Here is a 14,534-nt window from a genome sequence, read left to right as displayed (position 1 = left end):
TGCTGAGTCTGGTAGCCGTGGCGGGAGAAACCCAGAAAGATTCGCAAGGTGGAAAACTTGCTATGGGCGTGACCATTAATCAAACGTACGGAGGCGGACCGGTTACATTGAAGTACAACGTGAGGAGCCAAGCGCTAATTAAGAGAGGCGCCGGAGAGCCAATGGTATATCTTAGCAGCTCGACGGACCAATCAGGTGCCGAAGAGAGAGTTCCAGGACCAGAGTCTTGATTGAGCGCGCTAGATCCTTCTGTTGCTAGAGCTGCACCAGCTGCCTTGCCCGGGAATTGTGGATTCGTCGAGGAGATCCTTGTTGGAGAAGGCAGGAATTTAACTCTGTGGAATAAATGGCTCCTCCGCTGCAGGATACCGGGGTGGGGGCTGTCGGGGGAGAGAAAAAGGCGAACGGGAGCGAAATCTGTACCCGCCGTTTTTTCACGTGGGAAGAAATCGGTCTGCGCACGGGACGGATTCAGCCTCATCTTCAAGAGAAGTGGCTTGTGATTGACAGGAAGGTCTACGACATCAGCAGCTTTTTCAAGCGACACCCGGGGGGCCCAAGGGTGATTTCCCACTACGCTGGTCAGGATGCCACGGTGAGTACAGCTACATCTCAGAATGCTAGATGAGCAGGGGGAAATCTGAATTGTCCAAAGCGGCACCTATCCCGAAAGAATACAGAAAAACTGACTTGGAAAGGGCCTTGGAGGTCTTCTAGTCCAACCCCTGGCCAAGCAGGAAACCCTATACCATTCTGGATAAATGGCTGGGCAATCTCTTTTTAAAAACCTCATGGTGATGAAACACCCACAATCTCTGAAGGAAAGTGCTCCACTAATTAACTACTCTCAAAGTGTTGGTTACTACCTTTAAAGCGCTCCATGGCTTAGGGCCCGGGTACTTATGGGACCGCCTGCTGTTACCTTATGCCTCCCACCGACCCGTACGCTCACACAGAGAGGGTCTTCTCAGGGTGCCGTCCGCCAAACAATGTCGGCTGGCGGCCCCCAGGGGAAGATCCTTCTCTGTGGGGGCTCCTACTCTCTGGAACGAGCTTCCCCCTGGTTTACGCCAAATACCTGACCTTCGGACCTTTCGCTGTGAATTGAAAACGCATTTGTTTATCCAAGCGGGACTGGCTTAATTTTTAAATTTTTGAATTTTAATAATGTTAATTGGGATATTTTAATCATGGGTCAAATTTGACGGTTTTAAATCTCTCGGCCACTAATATAATATGTTATTTTAATTGTTGTTTTAATCTGTATATTGTATTGTTTTAAATCTGGCTGTACACCGCCCTGAGTCCTTCGGGAGAAGGGCGGTATAAAAATCTAAATAATAAATAATAAATAAATAAATAATAATAAATAAATCACTGTCAGGAAATTTCTTAGTTGGATTTCTCTTTGATAAGTTTCCCACTTGTTACTTCTTGTCTAGGTTGGTTCTCTCCTTGATTAGTTTCCATCCGTTGCTTCTTGTTCTGCCTTTAGGTGCTTTAGAGAATAGATTGTGTCCCCACCCCCCCAAATATTGGAAGACTGCTATCATGTCATCCCTCATACTTCTCTTTGTTTGATTAGACTACACAATTCCTTCAACCTTTCATCCTATGTTTCATCCTCCAGCCCCCTAATCATGTTTGTTGCTCTTCCCTGCACTCTTTTAGAGCCTCAGCATCTTTTTTGTATGGTGATGATCAGAAGCGAATGCAGCATTCCAAGTGTGGTCTTTACAAGTAAAGCAGTGCTGTCACTTTGTAGGATCTTGATACTATCTTTTTGGATCTTGAGCCTATCTTCTAAAGATATTTACGAATTTCTTTAAAATTTCTAAATTAAATTTAAAGAAATTTGGATTATCTCCTACTCCTCATTAAAATAGAGCTCACTGACAAATTCAAGGATTCATGAGGTTGCTCCCATTTTGAAGGGTTCCTCACTAGGGAATAGTGCCCCAAAATATCCCTTGGAGCTACAGATGATTTTGCTTTCATAGCCAGGACTTTTCATCCAGCTTCCCCTCTAGTTGCAAATTTAAATGGTTTCTAAACTCTCTCTTCTCAGTATAATCTTTTTAAAGGCTTATTTAAATGCTGTCCCAATCAGCATTGGTGTCATCTTGGCATAATTCATTTCATATAAACTAATTACTAATTTGTGTTTGACAAGTTTGACAAGTTATTTGAGTCAGTTCTCCTCATTAAAATGCTATTTTGTAATTCTTGTTTTAATGTATAGTCTGCACTTTTTAAATAGCATTGTTTTTTTAAAAAGTAAGTCTAGCTTCAAAGTACCTGTGATGAATATAAAATTCATTGAAATCCAGGAATAAGGTTGAGTAAAAATGTTTATGAACACAATGTTAAATATGCCATTGTCATTTTTAAATGTTGAAAATGGTCTTGATGTTTTAGAGTATGATGTGTGCTGGGAATACTTTAAAATTATTTAACTCCAGATTGATTCCCAGCATTTGTAATGTCAAGACTGATTTGATCATATTTGAAAATTTTACTAATAAATTATTTTTGACTGATGGATTAAAGTTTACATAGTTTATGTATTATAATTTCCTAACACATGATACATGAGATAGAAATGTAATTGTAAGTATTGGCTATATGAAGAAACCTTGATTGTAAGGTGCAATGTGATTTGCAATCTAATAGAAAATACTTTATCAGCAAGATGTTCAGATGACAGTGCTGAAGCTTGCCTATGTTGAAAGAGTAGAAGTTACACTGAGAAAATTTATTAGTTTTTAGAAAGCTCTATTTGCTGTTTGGGAATGGAGAAAGAGCATCCAGATTGGTGTGTGTGTGTGTGTGTGTAGTTGGGTGTGTGAAATCATGCATGGACTAGTTGATCATAACTTCTTAATGAGAAAAATTATTGTAAATGCATGATGGGAAGAACTAAGGAAAGATGCTATCTGTTGTCCTGTATGCTCCAAAGTGTCTTGCTTTTGAATCCAAGTGATACATGATCACATATGCTTATAGGAAAGTATTTGACCGATAGAAGAATTTGGCTAAACTTCTTAAAATTTGAAAATTAGGTACTCAAGTTACTAGTAATGGTTAAACTTGTGTGTGTGTATAAACACACACACATACACATGCATGTATGTATACACATATACATATCAAGTAATGGAGCTAATGAATTAAGAAGGATGTGGTTGCAGAGCATTTTCTACAATTCATTAAAAGAGATTGATTATTTTTAGACTTCTGTGTAAGCCAAAAAAAAGTTGTGGCTGCTTAAAAGAGGTAATTTATTAAATCAACATAACTCTTTAAACAGCTGCTAGCACTTTTGAGGATTGTGCCTGGAAAACACAAACCTGCTTAAAAGAATAGTGATGAGCTAAATGAGATCCAACACAGTTCTTCCAAATTCTTTTTGAAACATTTATGACGATCACAGTCAGGATTTCTTAAAAGTGAATGTATGTAAACTTTTGCTGCAGGACATGTTTTAGAATGAGGCGCAGATCCAAGGTTACATGTCCCCCAAAGCCTCTTAAAAATCTCTGAAAATTTTAGCCAAAATTAATTAAAAATATTAAATACCAGTGATTATACTAATTAAAACTAAATATGAATAAAACCAAAACTGTGTACTAATTTTTGAATAATGACTCCCAGTTTACCGCTCAAATTCTGGATGCAATCAGTGGACACTGATTGAATAATGTATACTACTGTTTTAAACTTAACTTTTCTCTCACAGGATGCATTCACAGCATTTCATCTGAATAAAGCTCAACCAACCAAGTATTTGAATTCACTGCTAATAGGGGAACTGGCACATGATCAACCAAGCTGTGAACCCAACAAAAATGTAAGTGTTTGTAAGACATCAGACTTGGGAATGCAGATATATTTCTATACTTTTAGAAAAACTACAGTGCAGAGAAAATTAAAATCAGAATTCTATTTTATGTTACTGATTGTATAATAGAGATAAGGAACTTCTGTCCTTTAACAGCTACACAATGTTAGCACAGTGAGGAGATATTAGAGATTGTAATATCTAGAGCACTAGAAAACCACTGGTTGCCCACTTCTGGTCTTTACTGCACATTACAAGTAGTCCCCAAGTTACAACTGCAATTGGGACTAGAATTGCTATTGCTAAGTAATGCAGTTGTAAAGTCATGTGACTGTATCGCTTAGAGCAGGGGTCCCCAACCCTTTGGACCTCAGGGACCACCAAGTCCATAATTTTAAATCCCGGGGACCACTAATACGAATCTAGTGCACGGCTTGCTGAAGCGCCTGGACTCCCAGTGATGGGATGGGGTCCTTCAGGCACTGTTCCTCCTCTCTTTCTCCCCCCCTCCCCTCTCTCTCCCACTCAGTGTCTCATTCTGTCTCTCCCCTCCTCTCTCTCTCTCCCACTCATTCTGTCATCTCTCTTTCTCTCCCCACCTTTCTCGCTATCTTTCTCTCCCTCTCCCTCTCTCTTTCGCTCTCTCTTTCTCTCTCTCTCTATCCTTCTCTCTTTCTCTCTCTCTGTATCCCCCTTTCTTTCTCTCCCACGCATTCTGTCATCTCTTTCTCTCCCCCCTCTTTCTCTCTTTCTTTCTCTCTCTCTCCCTCTCTTTCTCCTCCCTCCCACTCCCTCTCACCCCTCTTTCTCTTTCTCTCTCTCTATCCTTCTCTCTTTCTCGCTCTCTATCCTTCTCTCTTTCTCGCTCTCTATCCTTCTCTCTTTCTCCCCCTTTCTCTCTCTCCCACTCATTCTGTCATCTCTTTCTCTCCCTCTCTTTCTCTCTCTCCCGCCTCTCTTTCTCTCTCTCTCTCCCACACTTTCTCTCATTCTCTCTTTCTCCCCCCCCCACTCTCTCTCTCTCTCATTCTGATTCTCCGTGTGTCCCTTTCAGAGCCAGGCGGCTTCGAGCAAGAGCTGCAAAGAGAGTGCCCCCCCCCGGGCGGTGGAGTTTTCCCTCTGGCTGAGTAAGCAGCCCAGAGACTCTGGGAGGAGGAGGAGGAGGCGGGCAGAAGCGAGGGGGAGGTGGAGTGCTTAGGAGAAACAAGGCGCACCGGGAAGGACCGCTGCCTGCTGCGCCAACATTGCAAAATTCAGGTGGGGGGGTCAATACTTAATGCAAGACATCCCCCTTTGGCCTCACCCCTGCACTTCTTCCAAGAAGCGGTGTTCTCTCTCTCGTATTCTCTTTCTCTGTCTCTCATTCACTCATCCTAATTCTCTCTCTTCTGTCTCTCATTCTCTTTCTCATTTTATGCAGCATCAGCATTCCTCCTCGGTATATTTGCCCAGCCGGTGGAGCAAAGCAGCCCTCGCCTCCTGTTGCTTGGGACTCGGAGCTATAAACAGTGTCTGATCAGGGGAGCAGCTGGATTTTGCTCTCCATTGCAGACGCCAGAACAGCCCCGTGCAAGCTCTCGTCTCTCGAGGAGCCTGGCTGAAGTTTCCTGCACTGTTTCAGCAAGCGCTCCTCGTGAGACAAGAGCTTGCAGGGAGCCGATTTGGCATCTGCAATAGAGAACAAAATCCGGCTGTTCCCCGGACCAGTCGCCATTTACCACTCCGAGTCCCAAGCGGCAGGAGACGAGGGCTGTTTTGCACCACCGGCTGGGCAAATATCCCGAGGCAGAATGCTGATACTGCGCAAGTGCAAGTTATGCTTCCCTCCCACAGCTCCCAGCCATCGCAATCGCTGCTTCGGCCCGCTTGCGCCACAGCTCCTCCACCAGGGTGGACTGGCAAAAATACAAAGATTTCTCCATGGACCACCAAAATTTTCTCGCGGACCACCAGTTGGTGACCGCTGGCTTAGAGATGGCAATGTAGGCAGTCCGGGTTATTGTTGTAATTTCAAACATGGAAGTGGAAGGAATTCCAGGTAAAGTGTGTGTGTGGGCAGGAAGCCCAGCATCAACCATATGTAAGTTGGGTGAAGGAGTGCTGCAATGCAGTGCAGACTCTAAAAGATCACAAGAGTGTGTAGGGAGGCTGGGGAAAGAGTGCAGGTTGAGTGCATCTGTTTGAGCACAGAATAGAATAGAATAGAATTTTTTATTGGCCAAGTGTGATTGGACACACAAGGAATTTGTCTTGGTGCATATGCTCTCAGTGTACATAAAAGAAAAGATACGTTCATCAAGGTACAACATTTACAACACAATTGATGATCAATATATCAATGTAAATCATAAGGATTGCCAGCAACAAGTTATAGTCATACAGTCATAAGTGGAAAGAGATTGGTGATGGGAACTATGAAACGATTAATAGTAGTGCAGATTCAGTAAATAGTCTGACAGTGTTGAGGGAATTATTTGTTTAGCAGAGTGATGGCCTTCGGGAAAAAACTGTTCTTGTGTCTAGTTGTTCTGGTGTGCAGTGCTCTATAGCGTCGTTTTGAGAGTAGGAGTTGAAACAGTTTATGTCCAGGATGCGAGGGATCTGCAAATATTTTCACGGCCCTCTTCTTGATTCGTGCAGTATACAGGTCCTCAGTGGAAGGCAAGTTGGTAGCAATTATTTTTTCTGCAGTTCTAATTATCCTCTGAAGTCTGTGTTTTTCTTGTTGGGTTGCAGAACCGAACCAGACAGTTATAGAGGTGCAAATGACAGACTCAATAATTCCTCTGTAGAATTGGATCAGCAGCTCCTTGGGCAGTTTGAGCTTACTGAGTTGGCGCAGAAAGAACATTCTTTGTTGTCCTTTTTTAATGATGTTTTTGATGTTAGCTATCCATTTGAGATCTTGCAATATGATAGAATGGGATGCCAGGGAAAGAGGATGTGCTGTATGTGCAAGTGAAGGGGGAGGAATGTTTTAAATTTTGGCCATTTAAGTTATATGCTTGGTTTTAAGTTTTTTTTTTAATGTGTATATTGTGGGGTTTTTACTATTTTGGCTGTACACCGCCCTGAGTCCTTCGAGAGAAGGGCGGTATAAAAATCTAATAAAATAAATAAAATAAAAATAAAAATAAATAAAAATAAGGAGAAGTGGGTGTGGTAAGTGAGAATGAAGAAAGGAAACTTACCTAACCCACTTGCAACCTTCCCTGCCTGCTTCCCCATTGACTTTGCTTATGGGAAGCTGGTAGGGAAGTTCACAAGTGGTGATCACATGGACTGTAGAACAGTGCAACTGGTCATAAATGCAAACTGGTTCCCAAGTGCATTATGATGGCTGGAACTTTGAAGACCAGTTGTACGCCTGTTCATTCAGCGCCTTTGTAACTTTGAATATCCTTGAATGAATGGTCATAACTTGAGGACCACTTCTATGTAGTACTGATAAATAGGGATTAGTGGATGGGAGATCACCAGCCCTATTCACATGAAACAAAATCCAGATTGGTATTATAATACAATTATGGTAAGGTAAAAGGGTGAGGTAATATGCCTCACCTTTTTTATTTGCCTGACTGTACACTGGGCTGCCTTTGAAGAGTACTGTTATGGCACGCCAGCAGAGCTGGCAGCAGATTCGGACATTGAGGAGGTTGGGGAGGAACATGGGCCAGTCCTGGAGTCTGGGGAAGGCTCTGATGAGGGCTTTGCGTTGGAGGCAGAGAGGAGGCCAGGGCCATATGCCAGTTATCAGCTGCCTTCAGAGTCAGACATCAGTGAGGCAGATGAACAGCTGGAGCCTATTCCCAGTGTGCGCATGCGCAGAGTTGCCAGATGAAGGGAACAGCTAAAGAACAAGGGTCGACTTGGGAGTAAGGCCACAGAAGGACGATGAATGGGCCCTCCCAGAGGGAATAAAAGGGGAGCGAAAGGGGAGTGGAGTTTGCAGGAGACAATTAGTTCACTTAATTGGTTTGTGACTCTCCAAGACTCCTTGCCAAGTTTTGAAGAAATCGGCCTGACATCTCTCCAAGCCAGATAAGATCTGTGACTGTAAATTCTCCCTTGAAAGTCTTTGCTGGATGTGAATGAGAAGAATTCACAGTAACTTCATAAAAAGGGGTTTTTGTCAGGACAAGGAGTCTGCTTCATGCTCTTGGGTCAGAACAAGTACCTGGATGCTGCGGCTAGTCCAAAAAGTAGCGGCATGGGCAGTTTTTGTCATTTGTTGTTATGCCTAGGAAACACTGCTGTTCTGAGAACTATACTAGTTCCCCATAAGCTTTCAAGTGCAATTCAAGATGCTGGTCATCATCTGTGAAACCCTCCATTGCATAAGGCAGTATCCTTTCTCCTATTGTTTCTGCCCTAGATCTAGTAAAAAAAAAGGCATGCTGTGATGCTCTTCTATTAAGCAAGGTCATCTTTTTTGATCCTAGAGTTGTGCCTTCTCAACGACAGTACCTGTCCTGTGGAACACTGTGCCTCTCACCCCAACATTTTAATCCTGTAAGCCATCCAAAGTCATTAGTATGAGATGAGTGGCTATATAAATGAACTCTGTCACTGAGAACTTTTTATGTGATTTTATTTATTTATTTATTTATTAATCGTATTTATATACCGCCCTATCTCCCGAAGGACTCAGGGCGGTTCACAGGCAAATAAAAACACATAAATACAAAGTAAAATAACAATTAAAAAACTTATTCTAAAAAGCCAAATGTTTAAAAATGTTAAAATGGTTAAAAACAATATAAAAAATAAAACCCATTTAAAACCCATAAATTTAAAATCTAATCCAGTCCTGCGTGAATGAATAAGTGTGTTTTAAGCTCGCGACGGAAGGTTCGGAGGTCCGGAGGTCCGGAAGTTGACGAAGTCCTGGGAGTAGTTCGTTCCAGAGGGTGGGAGCCCCCACAGAGAAGGCCCTTCCCCTGGGCGTCGCCAGACGACACTGCCTCGCTGACGGCACCCTGAGGAGTCCCTCTCTGTGAGAGCGCACGGGTCGGTGAGAGGTATTCGGTAGCAGTAGGCGGTCCCGTAAATAACCCGGCCCTATGCCATGGAGCGCTTTAAAGGTGGTTTCCAAGACATTGAAGCGCACCCGGAAGGCCACAGGTAGCCAGTGTAGTCTGCGCAGGATAGGTGTCATACAGGAGCCACGAGGGGCTCCCTCTATCACCCGCGCAGCCGCATTCTGGACTAACTGCAGCCTCCGGATGCCCTTCAAGGGGAGCCCCATGTAGAGAGCGTTGCAGTAATCCAGGCGAGACGTCACGAGGGCGTGAGTGACCGTGCATAGGGCATCCCGGTCTAGAAAGGGGCGCAACTGGCGCACCAGGCGAACCTGGTAGAACGCTCTCCTGGAGACGGCCGTCAAATGATCTTCTAGAGACAGCCGTTCATCCAGGAGGACGCCCAAGTTGCGCACCCTCTCCATCGGGGCCAATGACCTTAATACTTTTTAAAAATATTAAATAAGAGGAATCAGAGCTGAGTAAAATGGTACAGTCAAATGGTTTGTTTTGGCCTCCTGTAACCAGGTACTTTCCAGTGGTTCTTGGATCATGGCTCTGAATTTTGAGTAGTAATTACATACACATTACATACAATGCAGTATAATATAATATAATACAATACAATACAAAATGAAATAAACGCACCATACAAACTAGGCAGCATCAAGCTGGTTGTCAAAATCTGAAACAATACTAATCAAAAGCTTGGGGAATTACATTTTATAGCCAACATTTCATATTATTTGTAGCCATGTAATGTATGATTATGGGACTAAGTGATTTTTTCATCTGGAATGAAAACTATTGTTGGGTTTTCCCCACAGCAATTGCTTATTAAAGACTTCCGGGAACTGCGATCCACTGTTGAGAAAATGGGACTTCTGACGCCAAACCTTCTGTTTTTCTATCTGATTTTTCTTCATATTTTATTTTTTGATATCGGTGCCTGGTTGATAATCTGGCATTTTGGCACATCTTCAATACCATTCTTCACAGGTGTTGCATTCTTTACTATTGCTCAGGTATGGTATGGATCTTGTCATGTAATAAGAATTGGTATCTTTATGTGGAGGATCTAAAGAATTTACACACATTTCACTAAAGTGAGACACAGTGAGACACAGGATAACTAACTACAATAACACTAGATTTGGAAGGGAGTTTTTTGTAATGCAGCAGCATTATTCTTTATGTCACAGGACATAACAGTCAAATGACAACAGTCTTAACATCTGGGATATTTTCTCACAATTTTGCAATTTAATGGCAGTACAGCTGGCACCTGGTTTCAAAGTCAGAATCAAATTACAGGGCGTCCTTGATTAACTTCAGTAATTGGGACCGGAACTTCCATTACTAAGCGATACAGTTATTAACTGCAATATCACGTAACTGCCTCAATTAATGACAGCAATCCTGGCCATTAAATAGACATGATCCATGGTCCAAATGCAATTCATAGACAGGGACCAATTAGGACCTTTTCAACAGATTAAAGCTTGCAGGTTTACAGAATCTTATTTTATTTAACATTAATATCTCCCTAAAATGTGTTTTTAATGCATTGATTTAGTTCTGTGTTGTACAGTGTATTGAATTAACTTCATTTTTTAAAAATGTATTTTTTTTCAGGGCCAATTGTCCTGGCTCCAGCATGATTTGGGTCATCTTTCAGTCTTTAAAACATCCAAGGGGAACCATTTTGCCCATAAGATCGTCTTGAGTCTACTGAAAGTAAGTGTCCTGACCTTTAGGGAGGCTTTTCTTTTTGTCATCATACAATCTTAAAGTCTACTCTTTTCTTCTTTCTCCTTTCTTGTAGGGATTTCCAGCCAATTGGTGGAATACGTTGCATTTCCAGCATCATGCCAAACCAAACTGCTTTCGTAAAGACCCTGATCTCAACATGCATCCTATTGCGTTTGCCTTAGGGACGAAACTAGCTAGAGAGGTATGGAGAGCATATTATTGAAAAGCAACTTTAGAAGAGCAAATAGAAGACACTAGAGGCCTGGGTAAAGAGCCAAATCATCAAAAACTCTTCTTAACAACAGCAGAGTAGAGGCCATCCAGCTCTTGAGGGGGAGCAGAGAAGGCAATCTCTGCTACAGAGAAGACATACTTCCAGAGTTCTGAGAGGTGGCATTGTTTATTTGAAGGAACCTGGAGCATGCCAAATTGACTGGACAGGTATTATAGGAGATGGCTGGTTCCTCAGAAAGCCAGGCCTTATGCTATGTAGGGCTTTATAGGTAACAGCCAGCGCCTTGAATCACACTCAAGCAAACCAGCAAGCAGTGCAGCTTGCAAAGCAGAGGTGTTACATGGGCATTCCAAGGCAAGCCTATTACTGCTCATGCTGCCACAATCTGGATCAGTTAAAACTGCTCCCTGAGGAGCCTTAAAGGGGTACCTTTCTATTTTTCAAGGGCAGCACTATGTAGATAGCTTTGGAGTAGGCAGGCTATGGGATGACTAGGGCATGAGTGAAGGTTCCCTCCCCCCTTCCCCAATATAGGAAAGAGCACAATTGGTGCATCAAATGGAGTTTTCCAAAAACCTTCATAGCCACAGCTGACACCTGCTGTTCATACACGAGCTCCAAATCCAGGTAGACCTCCAGATTGTATACTAACCTTAACAAGATAAAAGGTGGAATATCCCCGTATCTGGGCAGTGCAAATAGCCACTTATAACTATTCACTTAGTAGGATTTAAGCTACCATATTTTTCAGACTGTAAGACGCACCTTAGTTTTTAGGGAAGAAAATAAGAAAAAAGCTGATTGGTGGGTGGATCAGCCTCCCGGAATACTCCCAATCAGCTGTTCCCAGGGGTGAACTTTAGCAACAGGTTCGTTGGTTGTGAGCTCTGCACCTTGCTTTTTCAGCCTCTGAAACCTCCGTTATATTCGGTGTATAAGACGCACCCAAATTTTCACCCTCTTTTAGGGGGGGGAAAGGTGCGTCTTATACTACGAAAAATACAATATCTATTCTTCCTTCAGCTCTCTTAGCTGCAGCTGTTTCAGACTGCAGTGGCACAGGCAGTAATGGGTACAATAGCAGTAGGTTCACACAACGTCGTTGCTATATGAGCTATACTGGCGTTCAGTAGGCTTCTGGGTGCAATTCAAGGTGCAAGATCAATATGGAGTGGGGCCAGGTTACTTGTAGGATCATTTTATCCCTGGTAGTTTCTACCCACCCTACTACTATGGCAGGATGGGCATATTTTGAGTTCCTTGTGTAAAATGCCATCTGGAGGGGCCTCAAAAGGGTACCTTCTCTGTCATGGTGCCTGCGTCATGAAACAGCCTTCCCTGGGAGATGCAGATAGATTTTGGGAAAGCAGTGATGACTTGGCTTTTTTCCCAGGCTGAGTTGTTGATGGAGCAAGTTTTACCAGGCCTCAATATTGTTTAAATAATTGGGGTGGGGGGTTTGTTTTAATTATTTATGGTAGCATCAAATATCCACATCTGCCTATCCCAGGTCCTTGGAAAGGACTTATAGGTAGACAGAAATGCCAAATCCAGTCTGAACATCTCACTGACTATGCAGTAAACCAATACAAAGAAGAATGGGTCAATCTATTCTCCAAAGCACCTAAAGGATGGATGGAAACTAATCAAGGAGAGAACCAACCTAGAACTAAGGAGAAATTTCCTGATAATTAGAGCAATTAATGGAATGACATGCCTACAGAAGTTGTAGGTACTCCAACACTGCAAATTTTTAAGAGGAGATTGGACAACCATTTGGTATAGGGTTTCCTGCTTGAACAGTGGGTTGGACTAGAAGACCTCCAAGGTCTCTTCCAACTCTGTTATTCAAAAATAATATAAGCTAATAACCGAGTTGCAAACTGTACTTTGAGATACCACAAAGGCAGATTATAAAAAACCATCTAAACCTTCTCCTTGAACAAGAGATATAGTAGAAATAATATCTATTATTACCTCAATCTTGATTAAGATCTTTATCTTTTCATCCTTTATTAAATTAAATGCACTGATAGATATAAATACAAAACTTCTTTATCTTCCTGCCTGGCCTAAATGTTTCAGGAGTCATAGCAGATGGCTCTGTTGTATTATTCCAAGGCGCAAAATAGGAGGTGGTGGACTTAGGAGGATTGTTACAAACAAAATAATATTTTAGCTTTGTTACTTTGAAAAAAATAGTTGTTTTAAAAGAGTGCAATAAACCTCTGCAAGATTTAAGGCATCCATTTTACCCCTCCAAACACACAACATCTGAACATTTTGGCCCTGCTCACACTAGGCAGCTGCCCACAGTCCATGGGTCACTCTAACATAAATAATGAAAGGAGCATAAGGAAATGCATTTCTGTTGCTTGAATGAACCACTGATGTCCCTTTCTTCATAGCTTGGATTGAAGAAAAAGAAGTTCATGCCTTACAATTATCAACACAAGTACTTCTTCAGTAAGTATCTCTGTCACTGAAAAATACCACATATCCATTATTTACAGTAACTGATGTAAATAAGCCTTTCCTGATTTTTAGGACGGGGAGCTATAGGTTACAGCATCTAAGATAGTGAATTTGCAAATCAAAAGCTAGTAGATAATCAGCGAAGACTTGTATGTTGAGCTCCATGATGAAAATGAGAATTGACAGTGTCATATCATAAGAATTTGGGAACAAAGACAAATGGTAACATCACAAATGGAGAGTGAGAAGGTGACAAATTATATGCTGGTTTTTGACCCCAATAAAAATTGATTTGATATGAGACGCTGAATCATCATAACCGAAAAAGATAAAATTGAGGGAATATAGAATAATAAGTACTTTATTGCCTGGTGAAACATGTTAGTTTTTGAATTTATTACATTGAACTATGAACAAAACATAGTTCTGAAATAACAAGTATAAGCCAAATAAGGAGAAAGTGTAGGACAGGGGTGTCCAAACTTGGTCCCTTTAAGACTTGTGGACTTCAATTCCCAGAGTTCCTCAGCCAGCTTTGCTGGCTGAGGGACTCTGGGAGTTGAAGTCCACAAGTCTTAAAGGGACCAAGTTTGGACACCCCTGGTGTAGGATGTACTATAATAATTACAACTTTGTCAGAAGAAATAGGGCAGAAAAGTAAATACCGGTAAGTGTGTTTTTAAAGAGATGTATATTTCTTCTCCTTGTTTAACAGTAATCGCACCGCTTTTAATGATTCCCTTCTTCCAGTTCTCCGTATACCACGCTACAATCAAACGCAAAGAATGGGTGGTAAGTAGGCCAACCTAGGGATATGCACAAATGAGAAAAAAATATTTCAGACCTACATGTTATCATGTTCTGGAAATTCTGTTGAGCTTCTTTGGATCAGCTCCAGTTTGACAGAACTGAAACCTAGAATGCTTTGGTTACTCCCAGTTTCAGATGAAACAAAATCTGGATAGGACAAGTGGTTGGGGCGGGGGGGGGGAACTGGTGTTCTTTTCCCACTGCCTGCCCCCCACTTCCAGCTTATTTTTATCCCTTGGCTAATAGGCTGCTGATCTAGCATGGTATGTCCCACTGGCCAACTCACTTTATTATCTTCCCTTTTTATATCCCTCCCCTGCCACCTGTCAACTACCACCACCACACCAGCAAACATATATTATTTTTTCCCAAGGCCCCAATCTCTAACTTTTTCTGCCCC

The 14,534-nt window shown here is 42.1% G+C and overlaps 1 protein-coding gene across 1 annotated transcript in view; it reads left to right on the top strand.

Moving 5' to 3' along the window:
- The first annotated feature begins 204 nt into the window (after positions 1-204).
- LOC131184355 (acyl-CoA (8-3)-desaturase-like) overlaps positions 205-14,534 on the top strand; it is a 34,775-nt gene continuing 20,445 nt past the window's right edge. Inside the window, exons 1-7 of the mRNA XM_058155535.1 lie at positions 205-595; positions 3,740-3,850; positions 9,690-9,887; positions 10,498-10,599; positions 10,688-10,816; positions 13,258-13,315; positions 14,040-14,116. Of these exons, the coding sequence (XP_058011518.1) occupies positions 347-595; positions 3,740-3,850; positions 9,690-9,887; positions 10,498-10,599; positions 10,688-10,816; positions 13,258-13,315; positions 14,040-14,116 (924 nt within the window). The 5' untranslated portion in view covers positions 205-346. The remainder of the gene's footprint in view (positions 596-3,739; positions 3,851-9,689; positions 9,888-10,497; positions 10,600-10,687; positions 10,817-13,257; positions 13,316-14,039; positions 14,117-14,534) is intronic.

This window comes from Ahaetulla prasina, chromosome 1 (genome assembly GCF_028640845.1).
Source record: "Ahaetulla prasina isolate Xishuangbanna chromosome 1, ASM2864084v1, whole genome shotgun sequence".
NCBI classification, from domain to species: domain Eukaryota; kingdom Metazoa; phylum Chordata; class Lepidosauria; order Squamata; family Colubridae; genus Ahaetulla; species Ahaetulla prasina.
Note: the sequence above shows the minus strand (reverse complement) of the source record. Positions and strands in the feature narration are given on the sequence as shown.